General features: G+C 34.5%; 1 protein-coding gene across 14 annotated transcripts in view; it reads right to left on the bottom strand.

Moving 5' to 3' along the window:
* The window catches only part of DNAH12 (dynein axonemal heavy chain 12), a 185,285-nt gene that overhangs the window by 15,142 nt on the left and 147,793 nt on the right, over window positions 1-22,350 (bottom strand). For 9 of the 14 annotated variants that reach the window (XM_016131609.2, XM_016131606.2, XM_016131605.2 and 6 more), the window contains 7 exons: window positions 19,749-19,921; window positions 14,749-14,889; window positions 8,685-8,843; window positions 8,376-8,520; window positions 3,490-3,640; window positions 3,026-3,279; window positions 2,671-2,811 (listed from right to left, as the gene is read on the bottom strand). In XM_016131609.2, coding sequence (XP_015987095.2) covers window positions 2,671-2,811; window positions 3,026-3,279; window positions 3,490-3,640; window positions 8,376-8,520; window positions 8,685-8,843; window positions 14,749-14,889; window positions 19,749-19,921 — 1,164 coding nt within the window. Of the gene's footprint in view, window positions 1-2,670; window positions 2,812-3,025; window positions 3,280-3,489; window positions 3,641-8,375; window positions 8,521-8,684; window positions 8,844-14,748; window positions 14,890-19,748; window positions 19,922-22,350 lie in introns of those variants that run through there. The other 5 variants (XM_036218452.1, XM_016131613.2, XR_001595223.2 and 2 more) reach the window with 5 other exon arrangements.

Raw genomic sequence — 22,350 nt, 5'->3', positions numbered from 1 at the left:
AAAATCTATATATTCTAAAAACACTTTTAAATATTAAAAAACACATTTTCTTAAAAATGTCATTATTTTGTGCCTTTAGACATACTCTTGTGCTTACTTCAAATGTCAACTCCTCCAAGAAGCTTTTTTCAAAAACCAAGAAGAGTTAATCACACAAAAATGGGAAGAGACAGACTGGCCTGGGTACCAAGTCCCACCTCTAGTTATATGACCTTGATATTTTACTTGATTTACTTGAGTTTCCTTATTTAAAAAGCAAGGTCGTGATAATAATACTTATAGTACAGGGTTATAAGGCATGTATGTTTAAACTATCTGGAATTTGCTGATGTTCAATAAATGCTTGTTCCCTTTCTCCCCTCTTTTCCTGTCTTTGTCCTCCCATAGTTCATAATACAATCATGGCTGTGGTTACCAACTTAGTTAACATTTGAATTTCCTTTGCTATTTGTTTATTTCTACCAGTTCTTGGCTCCACTTTTGACGTAGTGAATTAGAATCTCCACGAGTGGGACACTGACGTCAGTAGCTTTAACAAGCCCCTCAGGTTTATGGGGATTATACTTGAGCTTGCTTTGCATAAATTTTCCGTGATTAGAGTATAAGCTCCATGAAGACAGATTTTTATATGTTTATGTATTTCATATGTTTATATGTTCATCACCATATTACCAGTTCCTAGAAGAGTGCCTTACACCTAGTAAGTGTTCAAGAAATATTTATTGAATGAATGGATGAATGGATGGATGGATAGAGCTATAGAAATGTATCCCTGCCCTTAAGGAGAATACAACTAAGTTTAGGAGACAGATATGAAATTAACAAATAACTAATATATTATAATTGCTAGATAATTAAAATGCCCAAGATGTCAATTTACTAGTGACTATAAAGATCATATTTACTTTCAATAGCCAAATAATGAGAGTTCATATCATTGCTGGCCCAATGATCATAAATTAGCCTTATCCAAGGGCATTCCAACTATTTCTGGGAGCCTCTAAAGAGGTTTCTATGTGTCTACAAACCAGTTATCTATGGAAACTCTAGGGCAATGATTCTTAAAGTGTGCTTCCAGGACCATTAGCATCAGCATCATGTAGGAATGAATAAGAACTGGAAAAATTTCAGCCCTATCTCAGGGCAACTGAGTTAGAAATTCTGGTGATGAGGCCCATTCAGATGAATGTGATGCACATTGAGAACCAAAGTCATGAGGCACCTACACCCTTTTTCTTCTCTTACCTCAGCTCCCATTTGTTTTTACTACCAGAGAAGTTTCTTGGGAAGGCTTAACCATTGCCACTGTTCACCATAAAAATAATGATACATGACAAGGGTGCTCTTTGGATGTTTTACAGACCTGATATGTGGGGTGTCAGTGTTGCTTGCTCAATGTTACAAGAGGAAAGTGCTGCTTCTCCAACTCAGTCCCATTCTTTATTTGGGTCATCTAAGCCTCAAAGCAGCTCTGCTTATGTTGAGAATCTTTCTGCTTTTGCCTCTCTCTCCTTTAACTGCTGGAGCTCAAACCCTGTCTGGGGATCAGGCATCATACCACCTCCATTCCACTAAGCTCTTTGCATAGCTAAAGCCAGCAAGTAGTCCTTTTTTCTTCCAGAGTTACAAACAAAATTATTGCTCAAAACTACAGCACACAAAAGTATTAAGCAGAACAAAACTAGCTGGTTTCTCAAGAAGTTAAGTCTTTTATCATCATTATTATTTTTTTTCTAGCTCAAATAGGCAAATCTGATAAACAGCATGTGTCGGAGGTGAGGGCAGAGGATGATTCCCCCCTAGTATCAATGTTTTTTTTTTCATGTGGGGAAACCTCAATTAATATAACACTCCTGGATTTTCTCCATTGCTGTACTCAGTGCAGGAGAGGGGAGTGACCTATCTGATCAGTAAATTTGGGAAAAGTTAACCAGATATATTTTGCTCAGCTTCACCCTTTTCTCTCTTAGAAGTGAGCTTCCTGCAGGAAAGGAAGTTTTCCTCTGTTCCTCTGGGTGAGTAAGTCTACTTAATTCTGGGTTCAGTAATATGAAGCCCATTTGTTTGCAGATATAAACTACATTTTCCAATACAGTCTATATCTGTCATTAAGATTATAATTTGGTTCCCATATGTTTATATTTTTTCCTGTTTCTTATTTGGTAAGAATTCAGACATGGAAAAAGAATTCTAAAGTCCCTAATACATGTGCAAAACTGTTTTACATGAGTACATTGAAAAGCATTATTAATATGCCAAAACCCTATTGCTAAAATTTAAGTTCCATGAAGGTAGATGTGTGTGTGTGTGCGCGCGCGCGTGCGCGCGCGCCTATGTTATTCTCACTGCTCTATATCTAGTATCTAGGACAGTGCCTTGCACACATATTTATTGAAAGAATGAGTAAATGATGTGAAAATAGATTGCTACTCTTGGGTCTTAATCAAATACACTGTTGGATGTTGGTTTACAAACTAGGATAAATTCATTTATTCAACAAATACTTATTTTACTGTCTACTATTTGTGAAGCAGAACACATTATTAAGAATAAAATGATGAAGATAGGTACAATATCTGTCAGGAAATGCTCAGAGTTTAACATTATTAAATAAAATGTTTATATTTTATCACTATAAAACATTTTAAAATTCCAGAGGCTGGATATTACCAGTTCCTTTCCCTGGCATCCACTGAAAAACGAAGTATCAGAAATTGGATCAGTGAGATATGATTGGAGGAGATTTAGCCGAAGACCCGTGGGAGGTTCATTAGTCATTTTTACTCCATTCTGTAGAATTGTTACTGGGAACTAAGATAAAATAAACAGAAAGTATTACTCAAGATAAGCAGCTTTAGTCCTAAAAATGCATATACCAGTGGCTTAAAAACAGGCATAACAGAGGATTCCAGAAATATTTTAAAATATATGATATTTGAAAGTTAAACATTTAAAGCTTGATTAAGACATATAATGTAACAGCTAATTAAATAAATGTACTGAGCTCCATAGAAAATAAACATACTTTTGGAGATGGATAACTTGTGAGCCAAAGCCTAAAGGATGAGTTACAGACTTCAGTGCTAAAATCTTCACATATCTTTTCCAACATGGGCATCCAGGAAACGGCGAGGTGACAATTTTGTAGGCAAACCCAACTTCCTTCTTCTATGGCTGCTTTAATCATTTTTGTTGCAATTGGTCCTTGTCCCTGACCCAGTGAAATAGCTTGAAATTTATTTCCAGACATAGCTTTATCATTTGCAAATTTTAGCAGGCCTAAGAGGGCACACAAAAAAATGGTTTCACTGCTTACTCTAAAATTATAAAATATGCCTATGTTTCAGTGATAGGTATTTAACTGTGGAAAATTCTAGTTACCTTTCCTTATAAATGCCAGATTTACTGATTTATAATCATATAAGAAATGGACATTAAACACGATGATTTATTTATAATTTCTTTAAAGTTTACAATATATACACTTACTGGCCATGGGATCTGCTCCTGGAGAAAGCACAAAAATTAAGGGAATTGTGCAGTTTGAATCAAAGTAACTCTTTGTCAGATCAAATGGTGGGGGCTCTACAAACTTTTTCCCTAGTTTGTCAGTTACATAATTTGTTATAGCTGGAGTTATCTGTTAAAAAGAGAAAAGAGATGAACTTAAGAGTGATTTTTATTTCACATAACAACTTTGATTATTACTGAAAACCAACAAAGAGTAAACTATGAGCCAAGAAAAGCATGCAGCATATCATAGACAAAGTGCTAATTTCTCTAATACATAAAAAGTGTCTATAAATTGATGGGACAAGGCTAACAATCCAAAAGAAAAATGGGCAAATAAGATGAACAGTTTATAGAAAATGAAATAGAAATGGATATTAAACATATGAAGGGATGTTCAACCTCATTCAGTATAGCAGAGACTGCAAACTGTCCCCCTTCTTCGCCTACTTTTGATAATAGAACCCCCAAGTTTTCCCAACCTTTCTTGCAGCTAGATGTGGCCATGTAACTAAGTTCGGCCAGAGGGATACAAGTAGAAATTATATATGGAGCTTCCAGATCATATTTTTATAAGGAAGCTATTTGCCTTCAACACTCTCTTTCCCTCTTCAACAGATGTGGTGTTCATGATATAGTGTTAATCTTACTGATGAGGACCACATTCTAGGTGACCTCCTTAGCATGAGAAAATAAACTTGAATCTCTGGATGGTATCAAGAACAGAGCTGGCCTGCCAGCCCTCAAGCATTTGCTCTGGGCTGTTAGGGAAGAGGGAAATTAATTTCTATTTTATTTAAGTTACTGTATTTTAGGTCTCATTGCTATGGCATCTTAGTTTATACCCTAATACTCATAATAAAATACATAACATACTTAGATATCATTTTTCATCTATAATATTTATATATAAATAGGACAAATATAGCCTATATGTATTCACTCTTAGATTATTTCTTCACAGCAGGCCAAAACCTGTTAGTCCAAGAGCCCACGGGCAATAAACTCAAATTTTTACAAATGTTTTAAACATAGTCCCAATAATTATATTTTTAGCCATTTAGAGCCTGCCTAAATGTTAGGCTGCACCCAGCATCTGCCAGTGGTCGATTATATAAGGCCCAGGATATTAAACCCCAAGTGCATGCTGACCTTTGGAGACCTGATCCAGAGACTCCCAGCTGCCAGTACTGCTAAGCAACATCACCTAGACACCACATAAACCCGCTTCTCCTTCAGAGTAGACTCCACCCACCAACTCCCAGCCTCTTGACAGACTCCTGCTGTGAGCAATTTTTCCTTCCCCAACATGCAAACCTGTCAAAGCATCATCCGGTGCATTTAATGTGCGCTACTGCCGCCTTATGGTCATATCTTTTTCCTTCATTAGCCCCCAAATTCCTCAAACTCTCTGCATAGATTGCTAAAGATCCAAAAGTTTGACAACATACTGTGTGGGCAGAACTATAGGTAAACAGACATTTTCATCCACTGTTGTGGAAGAGTAATTTGGTATAACTTTCATGGAGTGCAATTTGACAATATCTATAAAACTACAAATGGGCAAATCCCTTCACCCAGCAATTACATTCCCAGGACTTTATTCTGAGTGGGAGTTGTACATGTGAGAAATGACTTTTGAATAAGGTTATTCATTGCAGCATTTTTACAATAGGTAATATATAAATATTGTAAATATCCATCAATAGGAATAGGTTAAAGAAATTATGGTATACTCATAGAATGGAATACCATGCAATTATGAAAACAAAAAAAGAAAAAGATCTTTATGAACTGACAGGGAAAATAAAAATATGCAAAACAGTGGGTGCTATCATTTGTGTAAAAAAATAAATGGAAAAAATTACAACTGTGCATATTTACACGTGTGTAAAAGGATAACAAGAAGCAGATGACATTAATTGCCTGAGGGTAAGGATGCTGAATAACTCAGAGATGGATATTGGATGTATACTTTTCACTGTATTCATATATTCATGTGATTCAAAACAGTGTTTCAGTTTTGGACCACAGGAATATAGTACTTATAAATTATATTAAAACTAATTAAAAATAAAAGAATGCTATTCATCAACATCAGCAGCATAAAATACATACAAACAGGTATTAGGTATTATCTTCCAAATGCCAAACAATTTTTTAAAGTGAAAACTAGGAATTCAATGAAGAGGAGAGAGAATCACAGGCTTCTACAGCCCTAGAAGGTTTTGTGGAATAGATGGGCAGGAAGAATGGGCAGGAGTCTTATGCATGAGTAATTTTGTGGAGTTGTGAACAATTCTATAGTTTGAAACAGTGGAAGTCTCAAGAAGATAAGATAAGAAGACTGTCCAGCTGTACATTTGCCATTATTCTATAGGTACTGAAAGGCCACTGAAGGTTTTTCAAAAAGCAGCTCATAACAATATAGCAGCTTTTTATTTCTTTCTTTAATAATATCACATGAGTGATGATGAATCTTCATCCTTTTACCATTAATACTGTGTACAGTTTTTACCAAGCACATATTTTCAATACAAATTTTAAGGAATGAGATGCTGAGGACACAGAGACGTTGCTTCTCATTACTCTACTCACTGGCCATGGCTTTGGTCCCTGAGATGATATAACTGCAATCAAGTATGATAGTTTTCTATAGAAAAACTACCTTGTTCCAGTAATTTAATATAAGAAAAAATATTAAGACTTTTCTATAAGATTTTGATCCTTTATGTAAGATACTCTAGAGAAGAAATTATGGAGACTCGAAGAGACCTGGAGATGGGCTTTGTGATAGTCGTGTGTCAGTCTGGCTAGGAGACAGTACCCAGATATTTAGCCAAATACTAGTCTAAATGTTGCTGTGAAGATATTTTAAAGATGAGATTCATATTTAAATCACTAGACTTTGAGTAAGGCAGATGGCTCTCCATGAGTGGGCCTTGCCCAATCAGTTGATGCCTTTAAGAAAAAAAAAAAAAAGACTGACTTCTACTGAGAAAGAAGGAATTCTGCCATCAAAGAGCCTTTGGGTTTGAGCTGCAACATCAGCTCTTCCCTAAATCTCTGGCCTACAGATTTTGGACTTGCTAGCCTCCACAATCACATGAGCCAATTCCTTCAAATCTATTTCTATCTCTATCTCTAGCTTACTTTTATCTTTATCTCTATTACTACCTCTCCCTCTCCCTCTCCCTCTCTCTCTTTCTCTCTCTCTCTCTAACTCTAACTCTCTCTCTTTATCTCCCTTTGTCCTATTGGTTGTGTTTGTCTGGAGAATTCTGACCAATACAGGCTTCGATTGAATTTAGTTTAATTCAATCAATTCAACTTAATTCACAGACATTTATTGAGCTCCTACCATTTGCCAGGCACTGCTTTAAGTCCTGGAGATATATAGCAAAATAAGACATGGGTCTTGACCTCAAGAAGCTCACAGTCTAGTGGGAAACCCTAACAAATAGACAGTTACTGTATGTTCCAGTGTAATAAGTGTTATAATGTTTAAGCTAAGACTCCCAAGCATGAAAGACAAAAATAATTCCACACAAGGTATTGAAGTGACATCTCCTTTGGCCATCAGAGAGCCATTCGGTGGAGTGCAAATAGGAAGGTGTTTTCCAGATGCAGAGATATACATTCTTCAGTTTACCATGAACAAGTGAGGCTGTTGGTGATAAAGGTGGCAAACTTTTTCTATAGAGGGCTAAATAGTAAATATTTTAGGCTTTGTAGGCCACATACAATTTCTGCTGTGTATTCTTTTCCTTTCTTCTCCCCTCCCCTCTCTCTCTCCTCTTTCCTTCCTTCCTTCCTTTCCTTCCTTCCTTCCGGATACTGGACGGACATGAGGCCTTCCGCAGTAAGGCCTTCCGTACTTCCTCATTCCTTCATTCTCTATTTTCTTGTTATTTTCTTTCTTTCTTTTCTTCTTTCTTTCTTTCTTTCTTTCTTTCTTTCTTTCTTTCGTTCTTTTTTTCTTTCTTTCTCTTTCTTTCTTTTCCTTAATAAAAACAATGTTTTTAAATGTAAAAACCATTTTTAGCTCATGAGCTGGACAAAGTTAGTCATAGGCTGGATTTGGCCCATAGGTGTTTGCTAAACCCTGAATTAGTAGAACAAAACTCAATGACCTTTAAAAGAAGATAACAAAAAACATCAAAATGTCCATCATCTAATCAAACATTTCTGAGCATACAAAAAGCAGGAAAATATAGTATATAACAAAAAGAAAAATCATTAAATAGAAGCAGATCTAGAATCAGCAGTCGAGGATTTAAAAACTGTTATAACTGTGTTCAGGTATTTAAAAAAAACAAACAGAATGAAAAGAGAAATAAAATATATGTATTCTATATATATACATATATATATACATGTATTCTCTCTCTCTCTCTCTCTCTCTCTCTATATATATATATATATATATAAACAAAATGAATGTTGTAGAGACGAAATATATAATAGCTAAAACAAAAAATTGGATGAGATTAATAACATCAGATGCTACTATAGAAGAAATCAGCAAACTTAAAAATAGCAATAGAAACTACCCAACTGAAGCACAGTGATACAAAAAATTTTAAAATAATTAACAGAGTATTAGTCACCTACGGTATAATATCAAGCAGGCTAATGAATATTTAATTGGAATCATGGATAAGGTGGCAATAAAAACTTAAAAAAATAATGGTCAAAATTTTTCCAAGTTGAGGAAAACTGTAAACCTTTAGATCCAAGTTGCTCAGTAATGAATCTTTTTGAGCATCTGAAATAAAGATTAAAGAACCAAATAACAATAACTTTAAACATATTACATAAATGACAAATTATCTAGTTCCAAATGGAAAATATCTGTCTTTTACCTTATCAGGTCTTAAGCACCGAAGAATTATTATTTTCTGTAGTTCATTTAGCCTCTGATCCATCGGTGCTGGAAATTTAGCATTGTGTGGCTCTTTACTGTCATAGATTTCCCGCCATTCATTTATATTTTCACAAAAGTGCGTCCTAGTGGAAAAGGGCTTAATGGTTATTCTTTCATTAGGAAAAAATTGGGAGAGATTGTTGAGCAAGAAGATGAATCAAGACAACTACAGGACCATTTAAAAATCACTAGATTACAAATTTACCCATCACTATTCAATGCTAAATCATCAAGTTTAAACAATTACCTGAATCCTTTGAAAGCAGGAAATTCACTAGCACGACAAATTTCCTCCCAGCTTTTATCCTGTAGCCAAGTTGGATCAGGATTTTTCTCAGCACTCTTAAGACTTACTCCTCCAGTTAAAAGAAACATAAGTTCCTGGTGGTCAACCTCTTGCTTTGCCCTGTCATCCCAAAATAAAGATTGCTGTAAATTGTTGATCTTGAAATTAAATAATGTCAATTTCTGCTTCTATAGCTTGGATAAGATAATTAGGACTGACTACCCTTACTGCTATAAACTACTAGAAAACTGGACAAAATAAATGAAATAACGGTTGTTTTGGAAATTATACAATAGCCAGTACAGGACAGTGGTCCCTAAAAAGAAGGAGATGAATACACTGATCCCTTAGCTATCTGGCTGAAGGCATGTTCCAGATTGCAAAGGTCATCAAAATCAGACCTTGGCAGTGTTGCTGAGCCAAAGAGATAGAAATCAGAGATAAGAAAGGCTGAGGTGGTTGGAATTTGTGGGTAGAGTATCAGCAAGGAGGGAAAAGGAGCTCTAGAAACCTGCATAGGTATCCTCTTGATTCTATTGCTAAATTCTAAGTCATGTGTAAGCAATGTAAAACTCCAGGAGGTCTGGCATAGAATATTTGGGGAGCTGTAACCTAAGTAACTACCAGAGTTCACACAGGACTGGAGATATGATTTTTTTTGCCAACTAGAGTTGAATCTTTGTTGAACACCAGTGGAATTCAGTGGTGACATCAGAGGAATCACAACTTAGTAGTGAAGCTAACCTAACCTACTCTAAAACTGCCATAAGAAAGCTTAAAAACAAGCCTTGAAAAGAGCAAACTAATCCAGTTGAAATTTAATTAGCTGCAAGTGTAAAGTCTAATGCTCTTTAAAGGAATAATACAAAAATACTCAGCATTTACCAATGTAAAATTCACAACATCCACAAGCAGGAGAAAAATCAGTTGACAGAAAAAGACAAAAGTGATAGTGATGATACAACGAGCAGACAAGAATGTTAAAAGAGCTATTATAAATATGCTGAAGAAATTAAAACAAAGATAGTGAAGAAATAGGTGATATAAAAAATAACCAAATGCAACATCTAGAAATAAAAAGTACAAAATCTGAAGGAAAAATACACTGACTTTTTCCTCAGATATCCATAACATGAAAGGATTTATTACCAGTAGACCTACACAATAAGAAATGTTAAAATTAAGTTTCAAGTTGATAGAAATTTGGATCTATATAAAAGAATAAAAACCTCCATGTGAGTAAACATAAAAGTTTTTCCTATTATTTAATTCTTCTTAAAAGATAAACTAGAGCAAAATAACAATGTGCTGTGGGATTTATAACACATGTAGGAGTAAAATGTTTGACAACAATAAAACAAAGGCTAAGAGGGGAAAGATAGAAGTGGACTGTTGTAAGTTCATAGATAGCAACAAAGTAAATCAACAAAAGAGATAAAACAGAATCACAAAAAATACTCAATTCAAAGAAGAGCAGAAAATGAGGAAATGTGGAAAACAGAACAGATGGGCAAATAAAAATTACAAGATGGTAGATTTACATAACTCTATTATCTCATTGAATGCAAATGGTCTAAACAATTTCATTAGTTAGGGATTATCAGATTGAATAAAATAAGCAAGACCTACCTAGATGTTGCCTATAAAAATACAGTTTAAATATAATGATACAAATAAGTTAAAAATATGAAAAATATATACATCATGCTAACGCTAATCAAAATAAAGCTGGAGAGGCTATAAAAATATAATACAAAATAGATTTCAGAGCACAGGATATTACCAGGGATGCAAAAAACAAAAAGGGCAAGTCAGCTCCTTAAGAGGATATGTAACTGTCCTAAACATTTATACATTAAATAATAGAGCATCAAAACTCAAAGCAATACTGATAGAACTGCAACGAGAAATCTCTGTAGTTAGAGATTCAAACTTCTCTCAATAATTGATTGAACAAGTAGACAGAAAATCAGTAAGAATATAGAAGATATATAGACTAGCTTGACCTACTTGCCATCTAAAGAAATTCCACCTAGGAAGAGCAAAATACACTTTCTTGTCAAGAGTATATAGAATACTTACAGAGAAAGATCATATTCTGGTCCATAAAATGTCTCAGTCATAACTATGGAGATAGAAAGCAGTTCAGTGGTTACCTAGGGCTGGGAGTAAGAACAGTAACTGACCAAATGGGCACGAGGAAACTTTTTGAGATGATAGGAACCAAAAGCTGTTTTTGTTTTTTTTTAAAGATCAATTACATTTATAAACCTCCACATAGATTAACTAAGAAAAAAAGAGAGAAGACACAAATTACGAATATTGGAAATGAAAGGAAGGCCATCACTACTGATTCCATTGACATTAAAAAGATAACAAAGTACTACTGTGAACAACTCTACACCCACAAATTTGATAACCTAATTGGAATGCATCAACTCACTGGAAGATACAATTTGCTAAAATTCACACAAGGAGCAATAGATAATCTGAATATACTTAGATTAGTCTGTGTTGCCTTAACAAAACACCGCAGTCTGGGTTGCACAAATAACAGAAATTTATTTTCTCACAGTTCTATAGGCTACAAGATCAAGGTTCTGTCTGATTTGGTTTCTGGTGAGGCCTTTTTTCTTGGCTTGTAGATAGTCACCTTCTTACTGTGTCCTAACATGGCCTTTCTTTCTGCACATGGAGAAAGAGAACTCAGGTGTCTCTCTCTCTTTTTTTTAAACTTTAATCCCATCAGATCAGGGCCACATCCTTAAGATCTCACCTGATATGAATTACTTCCTTAGAGGCCCCATCAATAAATACAGCCACACTGGGGTTAATGCTTTGATATATGAATTTGAGGAAGACACAAATATTCAGTACATAACAGATATTTATCTATTAAAGAAACTGAATCGATAATTAATAACCTTTCAGAATAGAAAGCACTGTGCTAAGATGGGTTCTGAAGAATTCTACCAAACATTTAGAAAGAATTTGTACCAATTCCTTGCAATCTCTTCTAGAAAATAGCGGAAGGAATACTTCCTAAATCATTCTATGAAGCTAGCATTATCCTAATATCAAAACTAGACAAAGATATTAAAGAAAACTACAGATTAATCTCTCCCATGAACATGTATAAAATCTTCAACAAAATATTAGCAAATTGAATCCTACAATGTATAAAAAGAATTATACTCTACAGCTGAGTGGAATTTATCTCAGGTATACATTTAAAAATATGTAATCTATCACATCATTAAGCTAAGGAAGACAAATCATATGATTATATCAGTAGATACAGCAAAAGCATTTGACAAAATCAAATACTTTCATGATAAAAATTCAAAGACTTTCATGATAAAAATTCTCAGCAAACTAGGAATAAAGAGGAACTTCTTCAACTTTATAAATATCTACAAAAAAACTATAGCTAACACCATCCTTAAAGGTGAGAAACTAGAACTCCCCCACTAAGATCAGGAATAAAATAGGATGTCCTCTCTCATCAGTTCTTTTCAACATCATACTGGAACTCCTAGCTAATGCAATATGACAAGAAAAAGAAATAAAAGATTAATAGATTAGAAAGGAGAAAATAAAGATATTCCATGTTCATGGATAGGAGGGCTTAATATTGTCAAGATGTGTCAGTTCTTCCCAAATTTATTTATAGATTCAGTGCAATCCCAATCAATATCCCAGCAATTTATTTTGTCAGTATCGACAAACTGATTCTAAGGTTTATTTTATATGGAGAGGCAAAACACCCAAAATAGCTAACACAATATTAAAGGAGAAGAACAAAGAGAACAGATACTATCTGACTTCAAGACTCACTATAAAGCTAATTAACTATACTCACAAATAGTCAAGACAATGTAGTATTGACAAAAGAATAGACTGACAAATCAATGATCCAAAATAAAGAACCTAGAAATACACCCATATAAATATAGTCAACTGATCTTTGACAAAAGAGCAAAGGCAGTATAACGGAACAAAGATAGCCTTTCCAATAAGTGGTGCTGGAACAATTGGATATTCACATGCAAAATAAATGACTATAGACAGAGTTCTTATACCCATTACAAAAATCAACTCAAAATGGATCATAGATCTAAATGTAAAGAGTAGAACTATAAAATTCCTAGAAGATAACATAGGTGACCTTATCTAGGTGACCTTAGATATGGCAAGGACCTTTTAGACACAAAAACACAGGTATAATCCATGAAAGAAAAAATGGATAAGATGGACTTCATTAAGATTTAAAACTTTTATTCTGCAAAAGACACTGTCAAGGCAAGTCACAGAATGGGAGTCACAGACTGGAAGTCATAGACTGGGAGAAAAATAATTGTGAAAGACATATCTGTTACTCAATTTCACTAGCTATTAGGGAAATGCAAAAAAAATCACAATGAGATACCACCTCACACTGGTTAGAATGACTACCCTTCACAGGAAAAGTAATAATAAGTGTTGGAGAAGTTGTGAGGAGAAAAAACCCTCGTACACTACTGGTGGGAATGTAAATTGGTACAGCCACTATAAAGAACAGTATAGAAGTTCCCCAAAAAATTAGGAATAGAATTACCATATGGCCCAGCAATCCCTCTTCTGAGTATCTATCCCCAAAATTTGAAAACATTTTTCCACAAAGATATATGAGCCCTGATGTTCTTTGCAGCATGATTTGAGGTAGCCAAGTCATGGAAACAACCAAAGTATCCATTGATAGATGACTGAAAGGAAGATGTGGTATATATATACAATGAAATATTACTCAGCCATTAGAAGATATAACATACTGCCATTTGTGACAGCATGGATGGACCTTGAGATTACCATGCTAAGCAAAATCAGTGAGAGAGAAAAAGTTGAGAACCATATGATTTCACTCATATGTGGGATATAAAACTGAAAGCAACAAACAAGACAAACAAACAGAAACTCATATAGAGACAACTGTTTAGTGGTTACCAGGGTAAAGGGAGAGGGGGGTAGTAGATAAGAGTAAAAGCGGCCAAATATATGATGATGGAAGAAATTTAACTTTGGTGAACGTACAATGCAATATACATATGAAGTATTATTGAACTGTACACTTGAGGCTACATAATTTTATTAATTGATGTCACCCCAATAAATTAAAAAGATATACCTGACAAAGGAATGTAATCTAACTGAACAATAAAAAATAAATAACCAAATCAATTAAAAATGGACAAAAAACCTAACAGAACTTCACCAAACAAGATAGATGACAAATAAGCATATGAAAAGATTCTCAATATCAAATGTCATTAGTGAACTGCAAATTAAAACACTGAGATAACACTACACATCTATTAGAATGGTCAAAATCAAGAACACTGACAAGACCAAATGCTGGCAAGAATGTGGAGCAATAAGAACTCTCATTCATTTTGGTGGAATGAAAAATGGTATAGCTACTTTGAAAGACAATTTCTTGTGAAATTAAACATACTCTTAATACATAATCCAGTTATCATAGTCTTGGGTATTTCACCAAATGAGTTGAAAATTTATGTACATACAAAAACCTTCACACAAATGTTTACAGCAGTTTTATTCATATTTTTCAAAAACTGCAAGCAACCAAAATGTCCTTCACTAGGTGAACAGATGAACTGTGGTACATCCAGACAATAAAATATTATTCAGTGCTAAAAGAAATAAGCTATCAGTCTATAAAAAAGACATGGAAAGACCTTAAATGCATATTATTAAGTGAAAGAGGCCAATCTGAAAGGGCTCTATTTCTTGATTTGGGTGGTAGTTACACATATTTTTGCTCTCTAAGAATTTATTGAACTGTACATCAATATTTTGTAAACTTGTATGATCTCAATTTTAAAAATCAAATTGAATAAATATCAAAACACCAATACTACTGTAGGGAATGTGCAAGTAAAATCATGAAGTAAGCAGAGCAGTCATCTTTATTGATTAGTTTTCCAGGCAGATTTTAAAATAAATAAAGAAAAAGCAAGTAACTTACAGAAGAAGATTGGTACATAATAAAAAGGAAAACAACAGCTTGTCCTTCTCAAATAGTGATCGGCATATATTACAATATAAGTTGTATGTGAAGTGGTCATTTAAATATCGTAGGCGCTTTTCCAAGATTTTGGATTTGTTACTAAAAGGTTAAAAAAAAGAAAAATATGTTGAGTCAAACAAAACTAATATAAGTAACACATGAATGAACATATAAGTTGTTTTTATCAAAGTATCCACTATTTAAAAATAAGAAATTACACACACACACACATGCACACAAATGATTGTTTATAAAACTGGTGAAATCTAAATAAGCTCTCTGGATTGTACTGATGTGAATTTCCTGGTTGTGATATTGTATTATAGTTATGCAAGTTGTTACCATGAAATATTTCTCAGCAATAAAAAGGAGCAAACCATTGACACATGCAACAATCTGAATGAATCTCCAGAGAATTAGACTGGGTGAAGAAAGCCAATCCCCAAAAGTTACATACAGTATGACTACATTTATATAAAATTCCTGAATGACAAATTTTAGAAATGGAAAGCAGATTAGTTGTTGCCAAGGGTTAAGGAGAAAGTGGGAATGGGAGGGAAGTAGGTATGACTATAAAAAGGCAACATGGATATCCTTGTGGTGATGGAAGTGTCATGTATCTTCTGGTATCAACATCAATATCCTGGTGTGATATGTGCTATAGGTTTTCAAGATGTCACCATTGAGAAAACAGGTAAAGAGTACATAGGATCATTGTATTGTTTCTTATAATTGCATGTGAATCTACATTTATCTGAAAATTAAGAGTTTAATTTTAAAAAATACTTGTGTCCATGGGGCTTCTCATCCTGACAAGAACTATTTAGTCTAAAAATAAAAGGACTAGTAGTTTTTGTCAGGATGAGAAGTCCCCACAATTTTGGCTGTGAAAACCAGTGTAGATTGTTAATGAGTGAGATGGAGGGTGGCTGGGGTCTCAAGCTCTCCTTTTAAAGAGCCCGTGTACAAACGTACTCCTTGACCGACTCACTCACTCTGAGATCCAGCTCTGGAGCAACACCTTGAAAGGTACCAGGGACATATGGGGAGAAACTGAATTGTCTGGCTTTAGGGAAAGAGCTGGAGGGGCAGCTTTTTTCCCAATAGAAGTGCTGGCAAAGGCCATTATTCCTTTATTGAACCTTCTTCCCCTGAGCAAGCATGCAAATGACTACCATATCTGAGTCTCTGTCAAACTAGTTAATACTCACTGTTCACCTTGCTATGATGATTCTGAGACCCTGCTTGCCCAACTTGTGGGCTCACCCAAGTGGCTTCCAGGTGGCTTTTCTATACAAATGGACCTGTCTTGGCTCATGCTGAAGACTTTCCTAAAATCTCTCAAAGGTTCACAAACCCAAACATGCAGCCTCTGGCCTTAGCATGCCCTGTACCTCTTGCTAGATAGCCGAGAGGCTGGCACTAGTGGCAGCCAGCCAACGCTTGAGTTTTGGCCTCTTCCAGGCACTTCCAAGCCCAGCACAATTGGCAACCATCTGCAGATCACTTTGTAGCTCATACCAAGAGGCTCCAGGGAGGGCAGAGGCAGCAGTTTTACATTGGCCTGCAAAGGAGCTCTTTCCAAGAGGCCCTAGAATCAACATACCTGATGGTCAGTTTTGGACCACATCAAAGCACCACCCAACTACCTCTACAAAAGACACACTCAAAGGGCAGACCATCCAGGGAATAGAACCCTGCTAAAGCAGATCCTGCTCTATAAGGTGAGTCTCTCCACAACAGCTCTTCCACTGTAGTCATGACCAGTCTTCACAACCAATTAGCTGGAGGGTCAGTCCTTCCCACTGATGTGCAAATAGCAAGCAAAATTCAACTACAACAGAAGGGCACATACAACCCACACAAGAAACACACCTGGAACTTCCAGCTCAGGTGACCAGGGAGACTGTGCCATTGGGCTCCACAGGACACTTACTATTTAAGGCCACTCTATTAATCTGGAGACCTAGCAGCTCTACCCAATGCACAGAAACAAATGCATGGTGGCAGCCAAAACAAGGAGACAAGGAAATATGTCCCAAATGAAAGAACAGAACAAAGCTCCAGGAAAAGAACAAAATGAAAACAAGAAATCTATCAGATGCAGAGTTCAAAGCGCTGGTTATAAGAATGCTCAATGATCTCAGTGAAAACTTCAACAAAGAGGTAGGAAACATAAAAACAGAGATAGAAAAAATAAACAAAAAACAGTCAGAAATGAAAAAGACAATAGCTGAAATTAAGAATAGAAGGAATTGACAACAGATTAGATGAAGCAGAGGATCAAATCAGCTATTTGGAAGACAAAGTAGCAGAAAATGCCCAATCAGAACAGCAAAAATTTTAAAAAATTTAAAAATGAGGCTAGTTTAAGGGAACTCTAGGACAACATCAAGCATAACAACATTTGCATATAGGAGTACGAGAAAGAGAAGAGAATGTTCAAGGGATTAAGAACCTATTTGAAGAAGTAATGACTGAAAACTTCTCTAATTGGGTAAAGGAAGCACAGAGAATCCCAAACAAGATGAATCCAAACAGGCCCACTCTAAGACACATCATAATTAAAATGTCAAAGATTAAAGACACGAGAAAATCCCAAGAGCAGCAAGATAAAGGCAAGTATTTACAAGGGTATTCCCGTAAGATAGTCAGCTGATCCCTCAACAGAAACTTTGTAGGTCAGAAGGGATTGGCATGAAATATTCAAACTGATAAAAAACAAGGGCCTACAACCAAGATTACTCTACCCAGCAAAGCTATCATTTAGAATCGAAGGACAGATAAAAAGTTTCCCAGACAAGAAAAAGTAAAGGAGTTCATCACCACCAAATTAGTATTATAAGAAAAGCTAAAGAGATTTCTTTAAGAAGAACAAGAAAAAATTTAAAAAATATGAATAAGAAAATGGCAATAACTACACATCTATCAGCTATTGCTTTAAATGTAGATGGATTAAATGTTCCAATTAAAAGGCATAGGGTGGCTGAATGGATAAGAAAATAAGAGTCCTAAATATGCTGTCTACAAGAGACTCACTTTAGATTAAAAGACACACACAGATGAAAGTTAAGGGATAGAGAAAGATGTTTCATGAAAATAGAAACAAACAAAAAAAAGCTGGCATAGCAATACTTATACCAGACAAAACAGACTTTAAAACAAACACTATAATAAGAGACAAAGAAGGACTCAGTAATCTCATTTCTGAGTACTTATCCAAAAAACCCAAAACAGTATTTCAAAAGGACAGGTGCATCCATATGTTCATTGAAGTGTTATTTACAATAGCCAAGACATGGAGACAAGCTGTGTGCTTATCATATATATCAATGGATAAATAGATAAAGAAGAAGTAGCACATATATACAATGGAATATTACACAGCCATAAAAAAGAATGAAGTTTTACCATCTGCAACGACATGGATGGACTTAAAGAATATTGTGCTGAGTGGAGTAAGTCAGATAGAAAAAGACAAATATTATATGATTTCACTTACATGAGGTATCTAGAGAATAGGATAAACAAATAAAACAGAAATAAGCTCATAGATACACAAGCATTTTGATGGTTACCTTAATGGGGGGTAGCTAGGAGTATAAGTGAAGTGGGGGGAGATTTAGAGGTCCAAAATTGGTAGTTACAAAATAGTCATGGAGATGTAGAGTATAGTATGGGGAATGTGGTCAGTAGTATTACAATAACTATGTATGGTGTTAGATGGGTACTGGATTTATCAGGGTGATCATAAGTTATATATAATCTAATCATTGTGTTGTACACCTGAAATTAACATAATATTGTACATTAACTGTACCTGAAAAAATAAAAAAAAAATTTAAACTAGTAAAAATGATATAAAAACAAAAAGACTATGTTTCTGAGTGGACATATACATTAAGTTTTCTTCGACACCCAAGAACTGCTGGATTTTTTGGAATTACCAGGTAATACAGAAAATCTATATTTAATATTTTGAGGAACTTTCAAAATGTTTCCAAAGTGGCAACACTATTTTACAATTCCATCAGCAGTGTATAAAGGTTCTCATGTCTCCACATCCTCACCAATACTTGTTTTTGACATTTATATTAATTCCTCAACTTGAATTTCTTCCATAATGTGACTGGTGTAAATTCAAATTCCAAATTCCAATTGGGGAAGCTTAGCGATTTCAGTAACTCAGGAGATTGTTCTACCAAGAACACACATGGTGGGCTCACATTATGTTTTTATTCTATTTAACATGTACAGCAGTTACTAAATACCAGATATATTATAAACATTTATAAATATTACCTTTTTAAAATTTTCATAACAACTCTAAAAGGTAGGTACTATTATTATTCCTGTTTTATAGATAAGAAAAGTTATAGAAAGGTTAACTGATTTGCCTGTATTTGTGTAGGTAGTATATGGCAGAACTTAGATTTAATCTCTTACTCCAGTCTGACTCCAAAATTTTTGCACATTCAGCAATTGATTAAAGTGAAAATATCTTTTAAATGAGTAGAAATATGGGACTGAAGCTTTTTCCAGACCTCAAGGATGGAGAAATATATATATCATAGTCACCAACAAAGATAAGTCATGTGCCTTATATTTAGAAGGAGGGGCAGGAATAAGGACTAAAACTAATCCCTCTATGTGTAAATCTTGAGTAGGAGTGAAACGAAATTTAAAATAGGAAAGTTTACTCTTTTTTTCTTCCTTCTTTCTTTCCTTTCCTTCTTTTCCTCCTTCCTTCCCTCCTTTTTTCCCTTCTCTCCGTCTTTTTCTTTCACTTTTTCACATTTTAAGTATACTAAAATAAATATTATGTATTACATAAGAAATAAGAAAAAAAGATTTTATATATATATGTATATGTATATATATATGTATATGTGTATTTTGATGGAAAGGGTGGTAAACATCCATCCTAGGGAGGATAAATCAAGATAGAGAAAATTTACCTGTCATGAATAGAGTTGATATAAAGGTTCACAAACCAGGTGAGAGAGTACTGGTACATGGGATCAATGTTAGCCAGGTCTGCAATGCTAAAGAATAATACTGATGAATGTTTAGCAATGGGTCGATAACCTTCTCGAGACTCTGCTATTTTGAGTTCTGTTTTTTCTGCAATCTAGAAGAAGAAGAAGAAAAAAACCCCAAGATTTGGAAATAGAAAATGTGTTTTAATCATATATTTTTCATATAATAAAGTTTATATTTTAAACACCCACCTAACTCAATGACCAAATTATGAAAGTATTGTTTACAAGATAGGGTTTTAGTGTGCTAAAAGCTAGAAAAAGAGAGAGAGAGAGAGAGATGAAGGAAGAGAGAGAGGGAGAAAGGGAGGGAAAGAAAGAAAGAAAGAAAGAAAGAAAGAAAGAAAGAAAGAAAGAAAGAAAGAAAGAAAGAAAGAAAGAAAGAGAGAGAAAGAAAAGAGGGGGGAGGAAGGAGGGAGGGGGGGAGGGAGGGAGGGAGGAAGGAAGGAAGGAAGGAAAGGAAGGAAGGTAGGCAATGGAAGAAAGGAAGGAACTATTGAGGGAGGGAAGAGGAAGACCGGAGGACAGAAAGGAAAAATGAAAAAAGAAAAATAGCTTTACAAACTAAAGGTGTGATTACTTACCATTTCTCTCTTATTTGAGGAATAACAGAACTGTCAATCTTTGCTTATTCTTTGCCTGAATCTGACATGTTTCTACTATAATCACTCACCCTCTTTTACTTTAATAGGAGATAGAGAGGGAGGAGAAAAAGAGAGAACAAGTGTGCACTTGTGTATGTTTAAAGTGTCAATATGTGTACCAGAAACCAGTACAAAGTCTGGCAAAGTAGGCATTCAGACATATTTGTTGATTGATAGTTTTATACATTAAGAATACCTTTTTTCAACTAGCTTCTGGCATGTTTAACTTTTCTAGACTTAATAGGGGTGTATATACCCAACCCTGAAAGAAAACACTTCTCCAGAATAACAGCTCTTCAACCAGCAACTCCATCTGATAGGTTAATATTCTACAAGAAAAATGTGTAGAGGATTTTTCCATGCCACTCTCCCTTCTTTGGAAATGCTAGCTGCAGACTCTGCTGAATGAGTGTGCTTCTTGCCATGTTTATATTGAATGATCCCATTTGTGACTCACTCAATCAAGTGGTAGAGATAGAACCAGATCCAAGATAAGCTTTTTACCCCCAATTTCCCACCCCCTAAGAGCCTCAGAAATTGAAGTTAAGTGGCACTGGGTATTAATGTTAAAGGTAATGGGACCAGAGTTGGTTTCTATGTGCAAGATAAATGAAGGAAGAAACAGATACAAAACTTTTATAGAAGAAATCGGTCTTCAAATGAAGTAGAGAGAAGGGTCACATAACCTTAGAGAGAGGCAGAGAGAAAAAGAGCATAAAAACTTAATTAAGCTTTCTATTTATTACCAAGGCTTGTATATATTTTCTATAATTGAGAAAATTGTGTCTTTTTTATTTGAGCTAATTTGAATGGGTTTCTGTTCCTTGCAAACAAATTTTCCCCCAAATCATACAGTATAACCACAGCTAAAAGTTTTGAACCTCAACCTTGGACTGTAAGTAAAACAAAGTTATCAACAATGAAAATTAATGACACTTTATATAAGAAAGTATTATCTTAGTATTCACATTTAAACCTGTTATTTAAACCTTAATTTTTCAGCTCAAATGCCATTTGCCATTAATGGCAATAGCAACCAAAAATAATCAGTGAATTTTATTATTTTTAAACAGTAAATAATAATTTAACTCAAGTTCCATGGCTTGATCTGCAGTGCATTTATGTGTTTGCTGAACTTGGCTGCATATATGAAATGCTAGACTCAAGAAATACAAACATGTTTTTTGATTAATTACCATTCATGGCCTAAAATCAAAGAACAAGACATTTTCTAAGAAATAAACATTGTAACTATATGATTTTAAAACAAAAGAATTATTTTGTAAAAATTTCTTGGCTATGATATTTATATGTATTATACTATCGTAATATTTATTTACATATACTATACTATTTTGATTCCAGGAATCAAAAAGACTAAACTTCAGTCAAGAAAACTTTGAGGAAAAAGTGGGCTTTGAAACCTATAGAACAAATTCTTAAAGTTTTGTTTGTGTTTGTTTAATCTTATAGGTTGGGATAAATAGGAAAAACAGATTTTAGAATATTTGGGGAGACTTTTCTCTGAAGAGTTTTTCTTACAATGTGTGGGTAGAAGTCAGGGCCAGGTACAGAGCATATTTTGGATCAGAATATATAATGAATTTAAAATTATGTTTGTAATGATTAAAAGGACCCAGCCACAAAGAGATTATGATTTACTACATTTCCTTCTCTGTAAGATAAAGTACTTGAACTAATAAATACTTATACATCATTTCCTCCTTGAGTTTTAATAGGAAATAAGCTGATAAATGCTTCCTATCCTTTCTCCCCTTTGAAAAAACATTATGGTGAGAGGACAGTGAGAAGTCGTTTCTGCTTTGATAGATAGGAATTGGGAAGGGAGAGACTTTATAGAATATCTCAGCCATGTT

This window comes from Rousettus aegyptiacus, unplaced genomic scaffold, assembly GCF_014176215.1.
Source record: "Rousettus aegyptiacus isolate mRouAeg1 unplaced genomic scaffold, mRouAeg1.p scaffold_m13_p_4, whole genome shotgun sequence".
Classification (NCBI taxonomy): Eukaryota; Metazoa; Chordata; class Mammalia; order Chiroptera; family Pteropodidae; genus Rousettus; species Rousettus aegyptiacus.
The sequence above is the reverse complement of the archived record's forward strand: the minus strand, read 5'-3'. Positions and strand labels throughout refer to the sequence as shown.